The following is an 18,221-nucleotide window of genomic DNA, read 5'->3' as shown; positions in this document are numbered from 1 at the left end:
CATCATAAAGACCAAGGAACTCTGAGAAATAAAGTTGTGGAGAAGTTTAAAGCAGGGTTAGGTTGTAAAAAAAACAAGCTTTAAGCATCCTAAGGAACACTGTTCAATCCATCATCCAAAAATGGAAAAAAGATTCTACAGCAACAGCAAACCTACCAACACATGTCTGTCCACCCAAACTGACAGATCGAGCAAAAAGAGCTCAGGTGGAATAATCTGTTCACAGGACAACTATAAGTTGTGCACTCCACAAATCTGTGCTATATAGAAGAATGGCAATAAGACATAAGAAGTGTTGTTTGCAGTTTGCCGCAAGCCATGTAGATGTTAGGCCTAAATGCAAAATGCTATGTGTGGTGGAAAAGTAACACTGCTCATCACCCTAAACACACCATCCCTACTGTGAAACATGGTGGTGGGTGCATCATACTGTGGGGATGCTTTTCTTCAGCAGAGACAGGGAAGCTGGTCAGAGTTAATGGGAAGCTGAATGGAGCTAAATACAGGGCAATCCTGGGAAAAAAAATCAGTTGGAGGCTGCAAAAGACCTGAGACTGGGAGGAAGATTCACCTTCCAGCAAGACAATGACCCTAAACATACAGCCAGAGCTACGGTGGAATGATTTATATAAAAGAATATTAATGTCCTAGAATGACCCAGTCTTAAATTCGTTGAGCTTCTGTGGCAAGACATGAACATTGTTGTTTACAGACACTCTCCATCCAACCTGGGTGAGCTTGAGCTGTTTTATAGAGAAGAATGGGCAAAAATCTCAGAAAGATAAACTCCATAAGACACTTGCAGCTGTAATTTCAGTGAAAGGTGGTTCTACTACTATGACTAAATGCTGAATACAGTTGCATGTCACACTTTTTTAGATTTTTTTTTTTTTTTTTTTTTTGAAAATCATTTTCATTCCACTTCACAGTTATGTGCTACTTTGTGTTGGTCTGTCACTTAAAATCTCAATAAAATAAATTAACATTTATAATTTTAAGGTGACAAATGTGAAACAGTTCAAGGTGTATGAATACTTGCAAGCCACTGTAGCATGAAGTAATACTAATAAAGGCTATAAAACTATGATATTAAAATTTACATTCCGGGCTTAGAGAGCTGTGGTTGCCTAAACATCTTAATTTAAGGTCAAAGAGAACTGAATACTGAACGGATAGATACACACAGAGCGCTTGTTGGGTAAGTTAATCCTGTTTTTTTTTTTTTATATAGAATTTTGTTTCCCATTTTCTCCCATTTTCTCCACAATTTACAAAGCCATTACCCAAAGCACTCACTAGTGATGCCCCAACACACACAGGATGAATACTAGCACATGCTGCCTCCAATACATGAAGTCATACGTGAAGTCAGCCACCACCTCTTTTCCAACTGCTGCTGATGCAGAATTACTGATCAGCCAGTGTTCTCTGAGTCGCTTCTACTTTGTTATAATATCACTGACAGTTGAATGTGGAATATTTAGTAGGGAGGAAAATTCACAACTGGACTTGTTGCACAGGTGGCATCCTATCACGGTACCACGCTGGAATTCACTGAGCTCCTGAGAGTGACCCCTTTTTTCACTAATGTTTGTAGAAGCAGGCCTAGCTGCTGCTTATATACACCTGTGGTCATGGAAGTGATTGGAACTTGATGGAAGCCCAAATATCCATATGATTAAATACAGCTAAAAAATAAGAAACCACTTAAAAATGATGAGTTTCTTTTATTTTACCAAATTGAAAACTTCAGGAAAATCAAGAGGAAGATGGATGATCACAAGCCATCAAACCAAGCTGAACTGCTTGCATTTTTGCACCAGTTGTGGCATAACGTTATCCAAAAGCAGTGTTAAAGACTGGTGGAGGAGAACATGCCGAGATGCATTAAACTGTGAATAAAAAACAGGGTTATTCCACTTTTGTTTGCATTATTTGAGGTCTGAAAGCTCTGCGTCATTTTTGTTATTTCAGCCATTTCTCAATTTCTGCAAATAAATGCTCTAAATTACTTTTTTTGGAATTTGGAGAAATGTTGTCCGTAGATTAGCAACTAAAACAACAATGTTCATTTTACTCAAACATAAACCTATAAATAGCAAAATCAGAGAAACTGATTCAGCAACTAAAGTGGTCTCTTATTTTTTTCCAGAGCTGTATGTTCAAAAAAACAAAGGTTTTCTTGGACTGTCCTAATTCTAATGACTGTGGAAGCTATATTAATGTCACTGTCTCCACATTTTCTGATTACCTATCATTGATTGCCATAATCACACATATAACATATATCTTACAACAAACAGAGCGGTGATTTGATTCCAGTCAATAAAAGATCCTCATCTTTATATGGATTAGTTAAGCAGCTTTGCTCATGGATGCTGTCATCTGACCACGTTGTATCTGGTGTGTGGTTTGGTGATGTGTCTGATGGCAGGTTTAGAGATGAACACATGTTATGTTTGAGAATACCCCTCTTCCTCCTGCTATCCTCTGTCCTGTTACTGTCACTGTCCTGGAAAATGACTTCACCACCTCCGCCGTTCTGTCCTGTGTCCGAGTTTACTTGCGAGGGCGTGTTTGTAATATCACCCTGTTTGTAACGTTTTTTCAGAATGCCTTTCTTGGCCAGTTTGTCCAGTTGGCAGTTATGTGAGGGAGATGTTGGGTGCCAGGGTGGCAGTACGGGTGGGTAATAGGTGGTGTAGTCATGGTGCTGAACTGTTCTCTCCTTACAGCTCTTTCTGGGAGGGATGGTACCTCGTGTTCCTTCATCTCCCAGTTCTGTGAGAAAGCTGGGATGGATTTTGGCGTGCGGAGTGGACTGGTCAGAGAGATTAAAATCCTTGCGTCTGCGCTCGTTTGCAGTCTTTGTGCAGGTTGGGTTCAGCCACCAGTGCTTTGCAACATCGTCCACAGTAGCTCTGTCCTCCACATTGACCGTCAGCATCCAGCCAATCAGAGTGTAAGCATCTGTAGAAAAAAAGAAGAATGCAGCACTTACTGAAACCTCATCCATCTGGAAAGTATCAAGAGCACCTATGAATCCTTAAGAGGTCTTAAATCTATTTCCCAAATCTCTTAAATGACACAGATTAAAAAAAAGTTACTATAGTGACTAAATGGAATCAACAAAATGAGTTATGGTTTTGAGAGGTGCTACTTATTATTTATTATCCTGCATTTATTATTACTTGCTTTAGGCCAGGGGTGTCCAAACTTTTTTGTCGGGGGCCAGAAGGAGAAATATATTTGAAGTCACGGGCCACACTCTGTAATAAAACAAATAATGAAATATACCACTTTAAATAATACATTTTCCTGATTACTTTCATTCAAGATTTTTCAAATTGATTTTTCATTTCATGAGGTCTCTTAATATTAAACTCCTTAATTACGGCAACTTTTAGACTCTTTGGCTCGTTTTTCTGCGCTAAAACTGTGCAGCCTCTCCGCTCGTTTGCCCGTTTTTTCTGCGCTTCAACTTCACTCTCACTGCTTTTAAACTCTTTGGCCCGTTTCTGACACCTAGCGTTCAAACTTTGAATCTCACATTATAAAAACCTTAACAGCAGGCCAACTTTCATTCTATTTCTAAAATACCTTGCACACTAGGCTACATACGTCTGCTATGTTCTTGCTGGAGTGTGGGCGGGGCATGATGTGTGCAGGTGTGATGGATCACAGTATAAACCAATCGGGTGTCAGAATGGTAGATGTTTATATTTCTCATCCAACCACAATCAGATTCACTCTGGCTTTTTTTAATAATAAGAAGCTGGAATTAAAACAAGCTAAAATTAAATAGGAGTAACGAGACTATTTTAAAAATGTAAGGAGTAGAAAGTTAGTAATAATAATGTGAAAATTTAAGGTGTAAAAGTAAAAAGTCTTCTGAAAAATAATTACTACTGTAAAGTATAGATAACCAACATTTCTACTTAAGTGAGGTAATGAAATATTTGTACTTCATTACTTGACACCTCATTAAGAGTGTGTATGTGCATGCAAGAAAGTGGATTGTACCATTAAAGGTAGAGGAGACTACAAAGGTAAAATACTGTATTTTTTGGTTCAATTATATACTTACTAAGATTTGAACCACACCCCTAAAAATTGCTAGCTACGCCCATATTGTTGTGTAATGTTGTGTTAATATTTACGATGTTTACTGAATTAGTAAATATTGTTGTTGATACTCCTATTGCCTTTTGTTTTGAATGTATTTAGACTCATAACATTAATGTTGAGTGTGTGTGTGATGTGTGTGATGCTACAGTACCTGAGTGAGTGTTTGGTTTCCTGTATCTTCCCTGGCTGATTTGCTCTCTAAGGACGCTATAATTTCCTCCATCAAAAGGCATCAAACCATAAACCAGAGCATAGAGCAACACACCCAGAGCCCAGCAATCCACCTGCAACACACACACACACACACACAGTGCATTGAGTGAATCAATCCAACCATTTAAGTATACATAATGTAGGAATTAGCTGTAGAATTAGCTACACACTGACACACCTCTGGGCCTTGGTACGGCAGCCCGTTGATGATCTCTGGTGATGCGTAGAGGGGGCTCCCACAAAAGGTCTGCAGGAAATGGCCTTTTTGATATTGGTTAGATAATCCAAAGTCAGCCAGCTGTGACAAACCACATCAAAATAACATTAATAAGAAAAAAAGCTTAAATGTATTCGGGAATGTCCAATGTCATCACTTTTTAAAATACACTGTATTGGCTGTATATTAAAAAATCATCATAATAATAGTAATCATAATAACGACATTTTAAATAAAAATAGCATGTTAATAGATATAAGTAATACAAAAGTAACATTTTTGTTTAAAAAAAAAAAAAGGAATAATCTTCTGTACGAAATTGTGAGTGCACATTTAAAACATATATTACGGGAGCCTGCACGTGCACAGCGGAGCAGGGGGAGATGCTGCTCACGCTTCTTGTGCAAAGACTGAAAATGGAACAAAAACGAGTTTACAGCTCAATAAACTGTATTTAACTAAGTTTAACATGTACCAGAAAGACAGCTACCTATCAGTAGAACAGTGTACAATTATGGAATAGACACCACGAATGTAATGTCTTAAAAAACACTTAAAACTCTATAGTTTTAATTAGTAAATTACTAAGAATACTTCTAAAAGTATCAATGTCTAATGTAGAAAATTGACTATTTGATTGGAAGTTTGGAACATAGAAATTAAATGCTTTTCATATTACACCATTAAAGTTGTAAAAAAAAAGATCTCATTTTTATGTATTAAAGGGGGGGGTCATGGTTAGGTTTGGAGGACCACGACAACTAACTAATTGTAGAATTGTATTTCTTATTTTCTTTTTCCTTTGACTTTTATTAGATTGCATTATGAACCCAACATTCTTCATTTTTTTCTATTTTCAACTTCTTTTTATTCCAAAATGTTGGGACAGTAAAGCATTTTTCACTTTGTAATGGAGCCATTTCTTTCTCACAACATTTAAAAGACGTTTTGGCAGGGAGTATCCCAAGTGATGTGTACAGTATTAAAGTAAAGATAATACTCCAGTAGATACAGATACAGCATTTTAGTATTTAAGTACAGTAGAGAAGAATATATAGTATAGTACTTCATTACTATACATCTCTGCTGCAATCAAATAAAAATCAAAGTAAGTAATGTGAGAAACTCCCCCTTTATTTTATTTGCGCTTTTTTTTATTTGCCCCAACCTTTTCTAACAGGGGTTTTACTGTAGATGTACTGAGGGTTGCATAGACTAGTCATGCAACCACTAATATGTACAATTTACTTCCTAAAGAAATTGGACTGAATAAATGCAAAATGAACCATACTCTACCATACTGGGCTGTGTGTGAATGAGGGTTTTAATTTTACCTTGACATTCAGGTCCTGGTCCAGTAAAATGTTCTCAAGTTTGAGATCTCGATGAACGACTCCATTCTAGTGGAAGAAAAAAACAACATAGTAAATTATAAATTAAGACACATCATGAGTATATCTTCTGACCTTCTTTATTATTTGTGATGTGAATTAGGTTTTGTAGAGCCATGTTATTGTTTACCATGGGAATATTAAATACACATTTTTATCATACCCTGTGAATACCCTATTTTTTGCACTATAAGGCGCACTTAAAACCCTTTAATTTTCCCAAAAATCATCAGTGCACCATATAATGATTTTTTTCCAGTCAGGTTGTAAGGAGCAGTGGTATAAAGGAGTTTTAGTAAAGTTTCTCCAGCACCAAGGCTGGAGCAGCGTTAGCAATAGCCGCAAACCGCAGTGCTAGCTCTTTCGGCGTTCAAAGGTGAGTATGTCAGACTGTAGTCTGCGTGTTTACTGTGTTAAAACAAGCTACTTGCTAACCAGAGCTAGTGCTGAAATACTGGAAATCTAAGCTTACTGCAACTAAACGGAAATGCTTTACTCACCCAAATAATACTGTTCGCCTTATAGTCTGTAATATATGGTAGACTAAACGTGAACTGTGTCAGTATGTGAAGTCTGAAATCTTTTGATCCACAGAAGATTTGGAAACAGGAGTCAAGTTCCCACAAGAAGTAAGATTATGCAGATTAGAGGATTTACTGTAGTTCAGAACTGTACATTAGAAAACATGTTTTAAACTAGTCTGTGGAATGTATAAAGCAGCTCAGGACGACTGGCTTTTGTAAATACTGTAAGAATGCACATGTTTATATGGTAACTTGTTTTAAGCACAGCTTAAGCGTTTTACGTGTTTAAAAGTCCATCTATATATATATTTAGTGTTCGGCACATAGAATGCCAAACTCATATGCAGTTGATTGAAGAAATTAATGCTTAATTAAAGCAATTAACAAGATCGCTTGGATACTATAGTAAAGAGTATAAAGTAAATACCATTTCCCACATTCTAGTGTTTTGTGTAAATGTATTTGTTAGCAGTCTGTTAGAGGATATGTCTCCTTTAATTCATATTTGTACTTATTTAGCTTCATTTAGCTTTATATAGCCTACTGCATTTGTTAGTTTGCTGAGTTTTAGACTTTAATAACAAAGTGTGATAGTTTATAATTGTACAGGCATTACTGATGTTCATTTATTTGTATATAATTTGTTGAACGCTACACTGTGAAAAAGGTAACCAGAGCATCAGTTGTAAAGTTGTGAAGAGGTAGAGTTGGTATACAGTGAATTGCCCTATTTGAGAAATGTTATAATCCATATTATGGCAAGAACTTCTTAACTAAGTAAAGGAAAAATACTTACATAAAAATACTAAAGAAAAAGGTCAGTCAATCTGAAGAATTTCAAGAACCCGAACTCAGACAACTGCATAAGCCCAAAATACAACTTTTCCAAAAGTGTAAATAGATTTAGGCTCCACCCACACAGAGGTTTCTCTGTGTTTTGGCCTTTTGTCGTCATAAGCAGGCGACTGAAAATTGAGATTCAGGGTGGAATTTTTAGAGCACTGTTTTCTGATGATCATACATGGCAAATAATATCTGTGTGTACTGTTTTAAAGTACAACTCGTCTGCGTGTGTGTGTGTATGTTTGTGTGTGTGTATGTGCTTACTGTATGGCAGTAAAGCACTGCAGAGGTGATCTGTCTGAAGAAGTATCGGGCCTCCTCCTCGGTAAGTCTTTGTCTGGTCTGAATGTATTCATACAGCTCTCCTCCACTGGCGTACTCCATCACCATCACAATCTTCTCTCTGCTCTCAAACACTGAACACACACACACACACGTAAAGTCAACCAACAAACGAAGGAAGCCTATTCATGGCATTTATAGAATCCAACAAAAATAAATTCTTTTGGCAAGGCAAGGATCTCTGTATAACACCTTTTCTACACACTCACATATTCATAGTGCTTTACTAGTGCATCTCTTTTTTTCTCTTTTTGTTTATTACATAATTCCATATGTGTCCCTTATAATTTTAATTACTTAAATATTAATCTATAATGTAGACTTTTGACTGGTGCTGTATTTGAGCACATATTATAATGTAAGAGAGCACCTGCATCTCTTACCTTCATAAATCTGGATGATGTTTGAATGAGACAGAGAGGATGTGATTTCTATCTCTCTCCTGATGTGGGCTCTGTCCAGATCCTCACTGAGCCTCTCCTTCTTTATAGATTTAATGGCCACCTGAAAACACACACACATAAATCAGCTGTGTTACACACAGTCTCACGGTTTTACTATTCAAATACAGCTAAAAAAAAAAAAAAAAAAACTTAAGAAGAAAATACTGGATGGCAACATTATTTAGAAGGAAGATTCGGAAGGCTACCAGAACAGTAAATTATTTATTTTATATACATAAGTAGAGTGTATTGCATGTGTAGTGCATGTAATGTGACACAACATGTCAAGCTGTCTCAGCATGGAGACGTAGAGGTTCCTAATGGTGTCCTGCTGTGTGATAATCCATCCCATGAAGCTTGAATATTCTCACACACTTCCTGCAGATTTTGTGTTTTTTTATTATTATTATTATTATTATTATTATTATTATTATTATTATTTTGTGCATCCAACAGCATTCCACGTATGTTTAATAAGGGATAGGCCTGGACGAGCACACACTGCAGTGTGTATAAAAAAGATAGAAGATCATAGGGGACGTGGCACAGTACTTCCACATAGGCCTGGGTATCATTTTAAATATTTTTCGATACCAATACTGGTACATTAGTTTAAATTCGATACTAATACCTAATTGGTACTTTTTTCGATAGCTCTCTCTAAACTGCAAACAAAAAATGATGATTATTCTCACACTACCAATTTATTTACAAGCTAACATGAGTAATCTTATGCTTATACTGTCATCATCTTTTTGGATCTTGTTGGAACAAACAAACAATAAGCATTTTTGTGGCCATTTATTAAATCTTTAACTGCTTAAACCAAATTTTTTTCCCCGAATCATATTACTGGATGCAACTTAGTGTCATGGATTGCAGCAGGGAGTCGAAGAGGCAGAGGAGGTAAGTGTGAGATATTATTTTAATATAAACAAAACAAACAAAAAAAAAACAAGAAAACAAATAAACCCATAACTAGATAAATAAACAGGAAATAAACTAAAAAAAACTAAGACTAAAGCAACCATAACTGACATAAAGACGTACAAGAACCGACAATGGCTAACATTCACATGGAGGGAACAGGATACAGGAAACACCTGGGGACAGGTAATGAGGGGGTGGAGTTACATTGAAGGTGAAGACATGGGAGGAGCCAAGAAGTAAACCCTGGACCATGTGCTGAGGAGCACATGGCAAAGGAAACAAGGCAGGAGGGCAGGAAAATACACAGACGAGACACAGAACAAGACCAGAACGTGACATTAATTTTTTTAAGAGTTCTTTTTAAGAAATTTTAGCATTAGATTGGCAAAATTAAATTCTATTTATCCTAGTGGTGTCAATCACTTAAAAATAAATTATAATCATATAGTCAATCATTTTTTTTAATTCTGGTATTTCCCTATATTATTGTGAGGAGGCAGTAATAAAAGTACAGTATGGTACTTTTATTACTAGATAATAAAGACTAGATAATTTTTTACTGTATTATAAGTAGGGGTGGGTATCGCCACTGATTTCCCAGTTCGATTTGATTCTGATTCACAAGATCCCGATTCAATTCAATATAGAATTATTTAGGGAAATTTTAGTTACAATAAAAATTGTAGTTTAAATAGGAAATGTTGTAATAATACAACACTCAAACTTCCATAATCTTTTTTTTCTTTACATCTCTATACAGGTTTGGAATGGCCACTTTACTCGAATGTTTACGTGTGGGTGAAACATAACGTGCTTCCAGAACAATAATTCGGAAGCCATCGTTTTTTAACAACGCTGTATGAACGTGTATACTGACAGAGGAACTGCAGCAGCTACACACCGTCCATCTCAGAGCTCTCACTTGTCTGATTGAGGTACAGCAGCAGCAGAGGGACACAGCCCTGTGTGAAAAGCTCCCAAATATATATATATATTTTATCTTTTTACAAAAATATAAACTTTTACAAACTTTTTACACATTTTTAACATTGTTATAGTAAAAGAGCAATTTTGGTGAAACTCATTAATTAAACTTATTTAATCTGTTCAATTCAACTTTACTCAGTCAGGTCTTACTTTAAATAAAGTACAGGCGAAAACAACACTGGAAAACAACCTAAAACAGTGTAAAATATACTAGTTTGCTAAACAAATGCAGCAGTGAGTGGAAATACAAAAGAAAATTACTTACAATTGCTCCAGCCATGCTTAACTGATCACCACACTTTGCTCTCCTTGTAGACCTTTCGGTAAGCGGTAGTACCGAGACAAATTTTAGTCTGTGCCTTTTTGGTATTGAATTTTGATTCTTCCACACATTGATCATCTCCACCAAAACAAACGTCTCAGTGACATTTTAGAAAGAGTCTAACCTGATTAATAAAAAAATGATTTAAACACAGAGAAGCACTTTCAGAAAGTGGAGAAGACATGTCCCCAGTGTCCTCAGCAGAATTACGTCTGTGCCTTCAGGCGTGAGATAAATGAAGCACAGCTAAATTTAACCTCTTGCACGGATCACCTAATTAATTTTCCAACTAAAAGAATAAAAAGAAAGAGGTGGTCGGGCAGTGTCGGAACTGCTGTATAAATCAGCAATAACATAATGCATCGACTAAATCTGTGCTCCACGTTTCTAGCAGTAGGACAAATAGTAGGGCAAGGGTAACTAAATATAGTATACTATATATATAACATAATGACATATTTCATTAATATCTCATCCATGCCAGAGTACAAGATCCTTAAGGTTCCAATGGGGAAACTCATAAAGAATCATTTACCTTCGTTATTTTTAGTTATGATTCTCCTTTCAAATGAAAAAGCATAACAACATTGACCTCATTTTTTTCTGTTATGCTATAAAAAACTCATCAGGTTTTTTTACATTGTGTCTACATTTCAGAGTAAATTGACCAATAGAAATGCTTCATAGTGACTGAATTTTGTCTTCTCACACTATAGTAAAGGTTTTTTAGCCTACATATTTTGGAGATACAATAGACAGTACCAGTCAAAAGTTTGGACACAACTTAAATTCAGTTTTTTTTATTATTTAAAAATGTTCTGCATTGTAGATTAAAACCAAACTATGAAGAAAAACAAAAAAAGCTTTGCACATATTACATTTATGAGGTATGGGTTGTTATACGGTGAATAACTCTATTAATTAGTAATGTTCTATTACATATTATGGGAGAACTACTCATCTAAGTACATAAAAAAATACTTTAACCTTCAAACACTAACGATAAATTTAGTAACACCATCACTAACGTTGGGTTTACACTGTATGACAAGTTATTGAATCCTTTAATTTTACAACATCACATAAAATAAAAAAGGTATCATGGATGACCCTATAAAAAAGCAGAAAATTATTGGAAAATCAGGTAATCCTTAACAGGTAATGTCCTAACAACAAAAAAAAATAACGCTGGTGGGAACTTGGTCTTTGGTCCACCCATTCCTAGGACATGTGAGCGCCTGATTTAAACACACAAACAATAACATCAGGTAAATTACACCCATAAAATATGTTACTCTCTATCACTAACGTCGGATGAAAATCACACAAATGCATGACTCTTAAAAAAATATAGATAGGAGGAGGGAATCAACCATAACATTAATGACATCAATGAGCGTCCTGAAGCTACCCAAAGTTTAATGCAACTCAGACAGCAGCAACTCAATAAAAATCACAAAAAAATTGTGTGGGTGAACATCACCCACCGTTAGCGCTGTGGGGTTAAGAAACGAAGGTCAGTCCATTCGAAAATGTTTAACTTTAAAAGTATCCTTAGGTGCAGTGCAGTCACAAAGACCATCGACAATGTTATGATGAAACTGGCTCTCATCAGGACTGTCCTAGGAAAGGAAGACCAAGATTTATCTATATTGCAGGGGATACGTTCATCAAAGTTACCAGCTTCAGAAACTACAAGACAAACAAACAAACAAAACTAACAGACAGAACTACAGTGTGCAAACTTTTGGATATCACCAGCCAAATTACACATTTCAGCTCTGTACAGCCCCTGTCTGATTTTTGTATTCTGACTGGCTTTTTATAATTCTCTGGTTGCTCAAATAAGATTTTAATGCATCTTTTGCACCATTCAAAACACAATAAACAAGTGTGCGGGTCCAAGAAGAGCACCAAACATTAGTTCTTTCAGCAAATAATAAAGTACTTCATCTTCTCCTACTCTAGGAATGAATGTGGTAATTTTTTTTGCGGCCTTCTAATGTGACTATGACACAAAACACTAATATAACAACGAGCCAACCGCAAGGGATACCACATCCAACACTTGGCAATACCAGCAACCGCTTACAAAAAACATAGCAATGACCTACCTACACTACAGCATCATCCATCTACCAACCACAAAGTTTCACTTAGCGAAGCGCGAATTCACAAACAGACAACTGTATAAAAATAGAATATAAATTAGGTCAAATAAAAAAATCCACACTAATAAACAGTAATGTTCCAGGTGAACTATGCCCAGCTTATCTTTAGCTTGTAAAAGAGAATATTTTAAGATCAAGTAGTATTGGTTCTATAAAGCCTCTGTGTTTTAGTGGGGAAAAGACGTCCACTAGTTGCACTGTATAAATTCCTGATCAGAACTTTAAACAGTCGCTGATAAACAAGTCCGACATAGAAGCCAATTAGTCAGGTCTCACATCGCAAGCTACATACTTTATTGTTGTTTTAGTGACCTACATACAGCACTTGCCGCGGCTAACTGAAGATGTGTGGGTGCGTGGGGGGTAAGACGACTGATATTCACCCTTTGTTTTAGCTTCACGCTAAGCCTCCTGATCTGAGGGGCATTGTTCCGCCGGCTGGCACGTGAAGGACTGTCTGACGTAAAAAGGATCAAATATGGCAGATGGCACCAGGCTGATGCCCCCTTGTCAGTGAATGGGGTTTGTGACTTTTTGTAAATTTTAATCTGACCGTTTTTACATTGTTCCAGAATTACTTGGACTGATTTCAGGAAAAAGAAATAGTGATTAAATATTGGAGGAAAAAACTCTTTGTTAATCTGTAAAGTGTTCATCTAGCCTGACTTATTATAAAACTATGTGTAGCGTAAAAAAAGCATAACACAGTATCCATAAAAATAGGTCACATGATAACTGTAGTAGGCACATATAGGCTGTAACACTGTTTTGAGGTATAGTAGGTTATCTAGTATCTAGTCCATATATTTTCACCAAACAAATTATTAATCACCAACAGTGACTTAATGGGTGCATTTTACTCTTTATTTTGTAAACACTGTTTTATTTTAAGAATACCCTATTGTAACTTAAGGAAAGGAGGCCAAGTCTACTCCTAATATTTCCTTGTTTAGTTATACATTAATTTAACATGGCCTAGGGTTAATTAATATAACAAAAGAATAAGGGTTAGCTAAAGCTAAACATTGTAAACTGGCAATGGGGCTAACGGTACCTCCTCCAGTTTCCAAATGCCTGCAACTTTCCTGTCTATGCACTGACTGCACTGACCATTACTTTACTTGCATGCAGTGAGTTGTTGTAGGCAACTCAAAAAAAAAACAATATTAGACTTTGCACAAGCACAGGTAAAGCTACCTGCTTGGCATTTTTGCTTGATGCAACTTTCAGTGCTATGTGTATTCAATCAAGTGGAATCGATTATTTCATAAGTTAATATTTTATGTTAAATGTGTGTGTTGGGGGAATAATTATCAAATGTAAAGGGGACACATTCCCTTTGATTATTGTTTTGTAAAACAATATAAAATATTATATTATATTTGCACTGTATATTGAATTTTTATTTTATAATTTGAGCAGTTACACACCACAGTTAAACTCCAAAAAGAGTGTTACTGTAACTCTGCCTGATGTTTACTGGTTACACATTTACAGTCAAAATTATTTAATTAAACATACAGAGAGTTTATTCCAAAAGGCAGAATTTGCTGTGTAGCATCAGAGCCATTGATGTGTGATGAGTGTTAACAATAAACATACTGAATGCAACTTGTAGTTTTTAATTTAATTCTTAAAGAGATTAATTGACTGTACTGGATAACATATGTTCACACTCACTATAGTGTAAAGAAAACTAAAACAAGAGTTCGTATTTTAAGAGTTAATTACTGGATCATTGTTTCTGTTTGATGATAACTCTATTATATCTATTTATGTGATTTTGGGAGTTCAGAACATGCCAAAAGGTGAAAACAGGAAAAAGAATTCAGGGAACTTTTGGGCTGATGTTAAGGTGACTTCTGCTTGTAGTAGGAGGCCGGTCCACCCCTCTGATGAGTGAATTCAGAAAGGAAAGATAAGAATTAATTGGGAGATGGGGTGGTGGAGGGGTGTGAAGACTTTACGTAGGGTACATAAGCTAGGTAGATGGTATTTATAGGGAGCTAGATAAGAGTCGGGGCAAGATGCATGTTCTTCCTCCCACACTTTAGTTAATTCATTTCATTTTATGATTGATCTTTGTTTTTATTATAGTAAAAGTATGTAATACTTAAATTTTCTTAGTGTATTGTCCTACTGTCTGTTTTTGTTTATGTTTTGTAATCCATGAACAGATGCAGGGGATGGGTGGGCGAGTGGGCGGGTGGATGGTTGGTATTGTGTGTGGGTGGGAGGGAAATGGACAGAATGAATTAAATAAATGTTCACAAAAATATATTTTTTCAACAATTATTTTATTTAATTTAATGCTGTAATGAGACTGTAATGCTGTATATTTATTTTCTTTTTTCTATTTTTACTCAAAAGTGTTTATTTAAAATAACATTTTATGTTTGCAACTCTAGACAGTGTCCATTTAAAATGACTCCACTGTGTTAATTTTTTTTATCCCATTTTTTTTCCCCAATTTACAAGACCAACTACCCAACCCACTCATTAAGGCTCCCCCTATCACTAGAAATGCCTACATACATACATCTGAAGTCAGACAACCTTTTTTGTTAACTGTCTTCTTATGCAGCATTGCTAAGTAGCATCAGAACGCGCTTGGAGGAAAGTGCAGCGACTCTGTTCTGATACATCAGCTCACAGACGCCTTGTGCTGGTCGACATCACCATCAGAGCAAGACCAATTGCGCTCTCTCAGTAGCTGATGGCAAGCTACAGGACGGGATTTGAACCAGAGATCTTCTGTTCATAGTGGCAGCGCTTAGCCCGCTGGACCAATAGGATAAAACAGAGTATCTATCAAATTAAAAGACTATTAAATAAGTTATAAAAAATAACCTGTACTACTGGAGGAAATACACATTTATCCTTAGCAAACTTAATAACAGCATCAGTGTGTGGAGCCTGTGATAATTCCAGCTCTGTACTGTGATTTTAATCTTATAGATATTACTGTGTATCCTAAACAATATCAATATTGTTTTGTGTTACGATATTTAGTTTTACAATATTGTATACATTTTCAAAACACTGTACTCTCCCACTGATCTGACTGGATAAAAAGTGAACTTTACTTTTAATTAGATTTTATTAATATTACAATGTTTTTATACTATAACAGTTGTTTCTATGATTTTATGTACATAATCGCAATAAGTCACCTTGCTTACAGTGTTGTAATATATTGCAATATGTTCAGTTGTAAGCTCTGTATCGTGATACACACTGTATCGCTTAGTTCTTTCCAAATCAAAGGCCTAGTATCCATCACAATTCTCCTCTGGTCCAAAATGACAATTATAATCCTTTATTCTCACCACTGTTCTCTCCATATGGAGCACTGCCAATCCCCTATGACCCCAATCTGGAGTCAGACAAGCCCTCTACCCTCTTCATTTACAAAACTCCATCACACCCCCAGCACCCACCCCACCCACAGTTCTCAGTGTCTCTGCAGGAATTCTGGTTTCTGGAATATCTCTCTCTTCTATTCGAGATGACTGGGAGACAGCAGACCCACTGAGCTGCTTCCCCTAATCTGATTGGCTGCTGATATTATCTCCATCATGGCATATTGGTTTTGTAGACAGTAATGGGGACATGAAGTTGGGGGTGTTATGGGGGTGTTAAGTCTTTTGTTTTGAGTAAATGACAGATTGAGGGATGAAAGTGACGGATGGTGCACACCACAGACACTAAATCTGTCTCACAAACACAAACACACAAGCACACACACAAACACACAAGCACACACACACACACACACACACACACAGAAAAGAAACAAACATACCCCCACAAATACTTATAATGCAATAAAAGAACAGAAACTGTTATTTACAAGTTTAAAATAAAGTTATGATTAAGATATAAATTTGTGGCACATAAAAATATAATTTTGTGACTGAGTAAAGTTAATTACTGAGCTCTTTAAAATAATAACCATACTTCAAACATTTCCCCCTTTTTTTTAAAAAATCATCTAAATTCAGAAGAAAAACAGAAGAAAAACTAATTATTGTGTGTAGCTGTATTCATTGATTATGTATCAGAGAGCATGTATTTATTGGTAATATTTAGCTGTATTCATTGATTATGTATCAGAGAGCAGGTTTTTATTGGTAATATTTATCTGTATTAATTGATTATGTATTAGAGTGAGGGCTTTAATTGGTAATATTGGTTATGTATCAGAATGAGTGCTTTAATTGGTAATGTGTAGCTGTATTAATTGATAATGTGTCAGACAGCAGGTTTTTATTGGCAATATTTAGTTGTATTAATTGATTATAGTAAGGGCTTTAAATGGTAATATTGGTTATGTATCAAAGAGCAGGCTTTAATTGGCAATATTGATTATGTATCAGATCCAGGGCTTTAATTGGTCAAATTGATTATGCATCCAGAGTGATTGATTATGTATCAGAGAGAAGTCTTTTATTGGTAATATTTAGCTGTATTAGTTGATTATGCATGAGAGTAAACGTTTTAATTGGTAATAATGATTATCTATCAGACTGCGTATATTAACAATATTATGTCTATTATCTGTAATATACATAATATACAATCTACATAATATTTATATGTATTAATTATAGATTATTGTGATAATAGTAATATTATTATGATCATATTTTTTATATATTTGTATTGTAATTATTATTAATTGAGTGCTGGGGATGTAACTCACGGTTTTCCCGGTTTCTCGTTCCACGGCTCTCTTCACCTTCCCGTAGGTGCCTTTACCCAGAGTCTCCATCAGCGCGAATCTGCGCGCGAGGCTGTGTCTGTGCTGGTGCGTCTTCACTCCGGCGGCCGGGCTCATCTTCACCACAGCGCGCGCGCTCTCGCTCGTGGCACCGGTCCCGCGCTCAGCGCCCTCCTGCCTCCCCATCGCCCCCAAACCTCGTTCAGCCCTGTTCACTCTCTTCCTGCAGGGTCTGCGGGGCTCAGCACTCACCAGCATACCCACCTCTCCCCCGTGCCCACCCCGCGAGCCCACCAGCTGCAGCTCTCCCTCCCCACAGACACACCAAAACACGCGGCACGTGCTCCCGCGAGAGAGGGAGAAGGAGCGGCGGCACGTCATTGTAATAGTGAACAGGCTGATTTATGGGTCATTATCAGAATATTTTGCTTTTTGGGTCAAAAACACGAATAAGAGTTTTATTTACTTCACTATTTATCATATTTAATTACAATTTAGACATAATATATGTATCTTAATAATTGAGGATACGACTAATAGATTATGTGTGAAACAGTTTAAACTGGTCAAATTAAACGCAGTTATAAAACGACTCAGTTATTTACTATCTAAATGTTCACAAAGTATATGAGGAGAAATGACATTAAATTGATTTTCTTGTAATAAAGAAGGAATTTAAATTATGTTTAAACCCTGATAATGACAACATTCTAATGTTACCACCTAAGGAACATAACGTTTGCAGGGAGCATATTAGAGGGCACATTGAAGACCTTTACCCTCCAAGCTTTCGTTTGGGCATCTCCAACTATCCTTTCGAGCATCTCCAAGTGACTAATGTCACAAATGTCTAAAAGCGCATTCTGAGTAAAAACGCAAGCCGTGCGTAAAAGCGAATTTTGTGCCTTTTAAAACACGCGTTGTGCATAAGCTATAGCATATAAATATTCTATTTATACTCACATGTATTTACCTGTACCTTGACTT

The 18,221-nt window shown here is 36.2% G+C and overlaps 1 protein-coding gene across 2 annotated transcripts; it reads right to left on the bottom strand.

Moving 5' to 3' along the window:
- Nucleotides 1–205: 205 nt before the first annotated feature.
- LOC103027956 (NUAK family SNF1-like kinase 1) lies at nucleotides 206–17,697 on the bottom strand. 2 transcript variants are annotated; one of them, XM_007233010.4, is made up of 7 exons: nucleotides 17,217–17,691; nucleotides 8,042–8,162; nucleotides 7,581–7,732; nucleotides 5,893–5,958; nucleotides 4,520–4,639; nucleotides 4,280–4,412; nucleotides 206–2,970 (listed from the first exon to the last, which is right to left on the bottom strand). In XM_007233010.4, exons 1-7 carry the CDS (start codon nucleotides 17,613–17,615, stop codon nucleotides 2,291–2,293), a joined length of 1,671 nt encoding a protein of 556 aa, XP_007233072.4. In that variant the 5' UTR covers nucleotides 17,616–17,691; the 3' UTR covers nucleotides 206–2,290. The 2 variants fall into 2 exon arrangements, with proteins under 2 accessions (XP_007233072.4, XP_049319001.1); XM_049463044.1 differs by lacking the exon at nucleotides 206–2,970 and adding an exon at nucleotides 2,989–3,269 and having other exon boundaries at nucleotides 17,217–17,697.
- Between the last annotated feature and the right edge of the window lie 524 nt (nucleotides 17,698–18,221).

The sequence above is a fragment of the Astyanax mexicanus genome, chromosome 13 (assembly GCF_023375975.1).
Source record: "Astyanax mexicanus isolate ESR-SI-001 chromosome 13, AstMex3_surface, whole genome shotgun sequence".
Classification (NCBI taxonomy): Eukaryota; Metazoa; Chordata; class Actinopteri; order Characiformes; family Acestrorhamphidae; genus Astyanax; species Astyanax mexicanus.
This window is presented reverse-complemented; position numbering and strand designations above follow the sequence as displayed.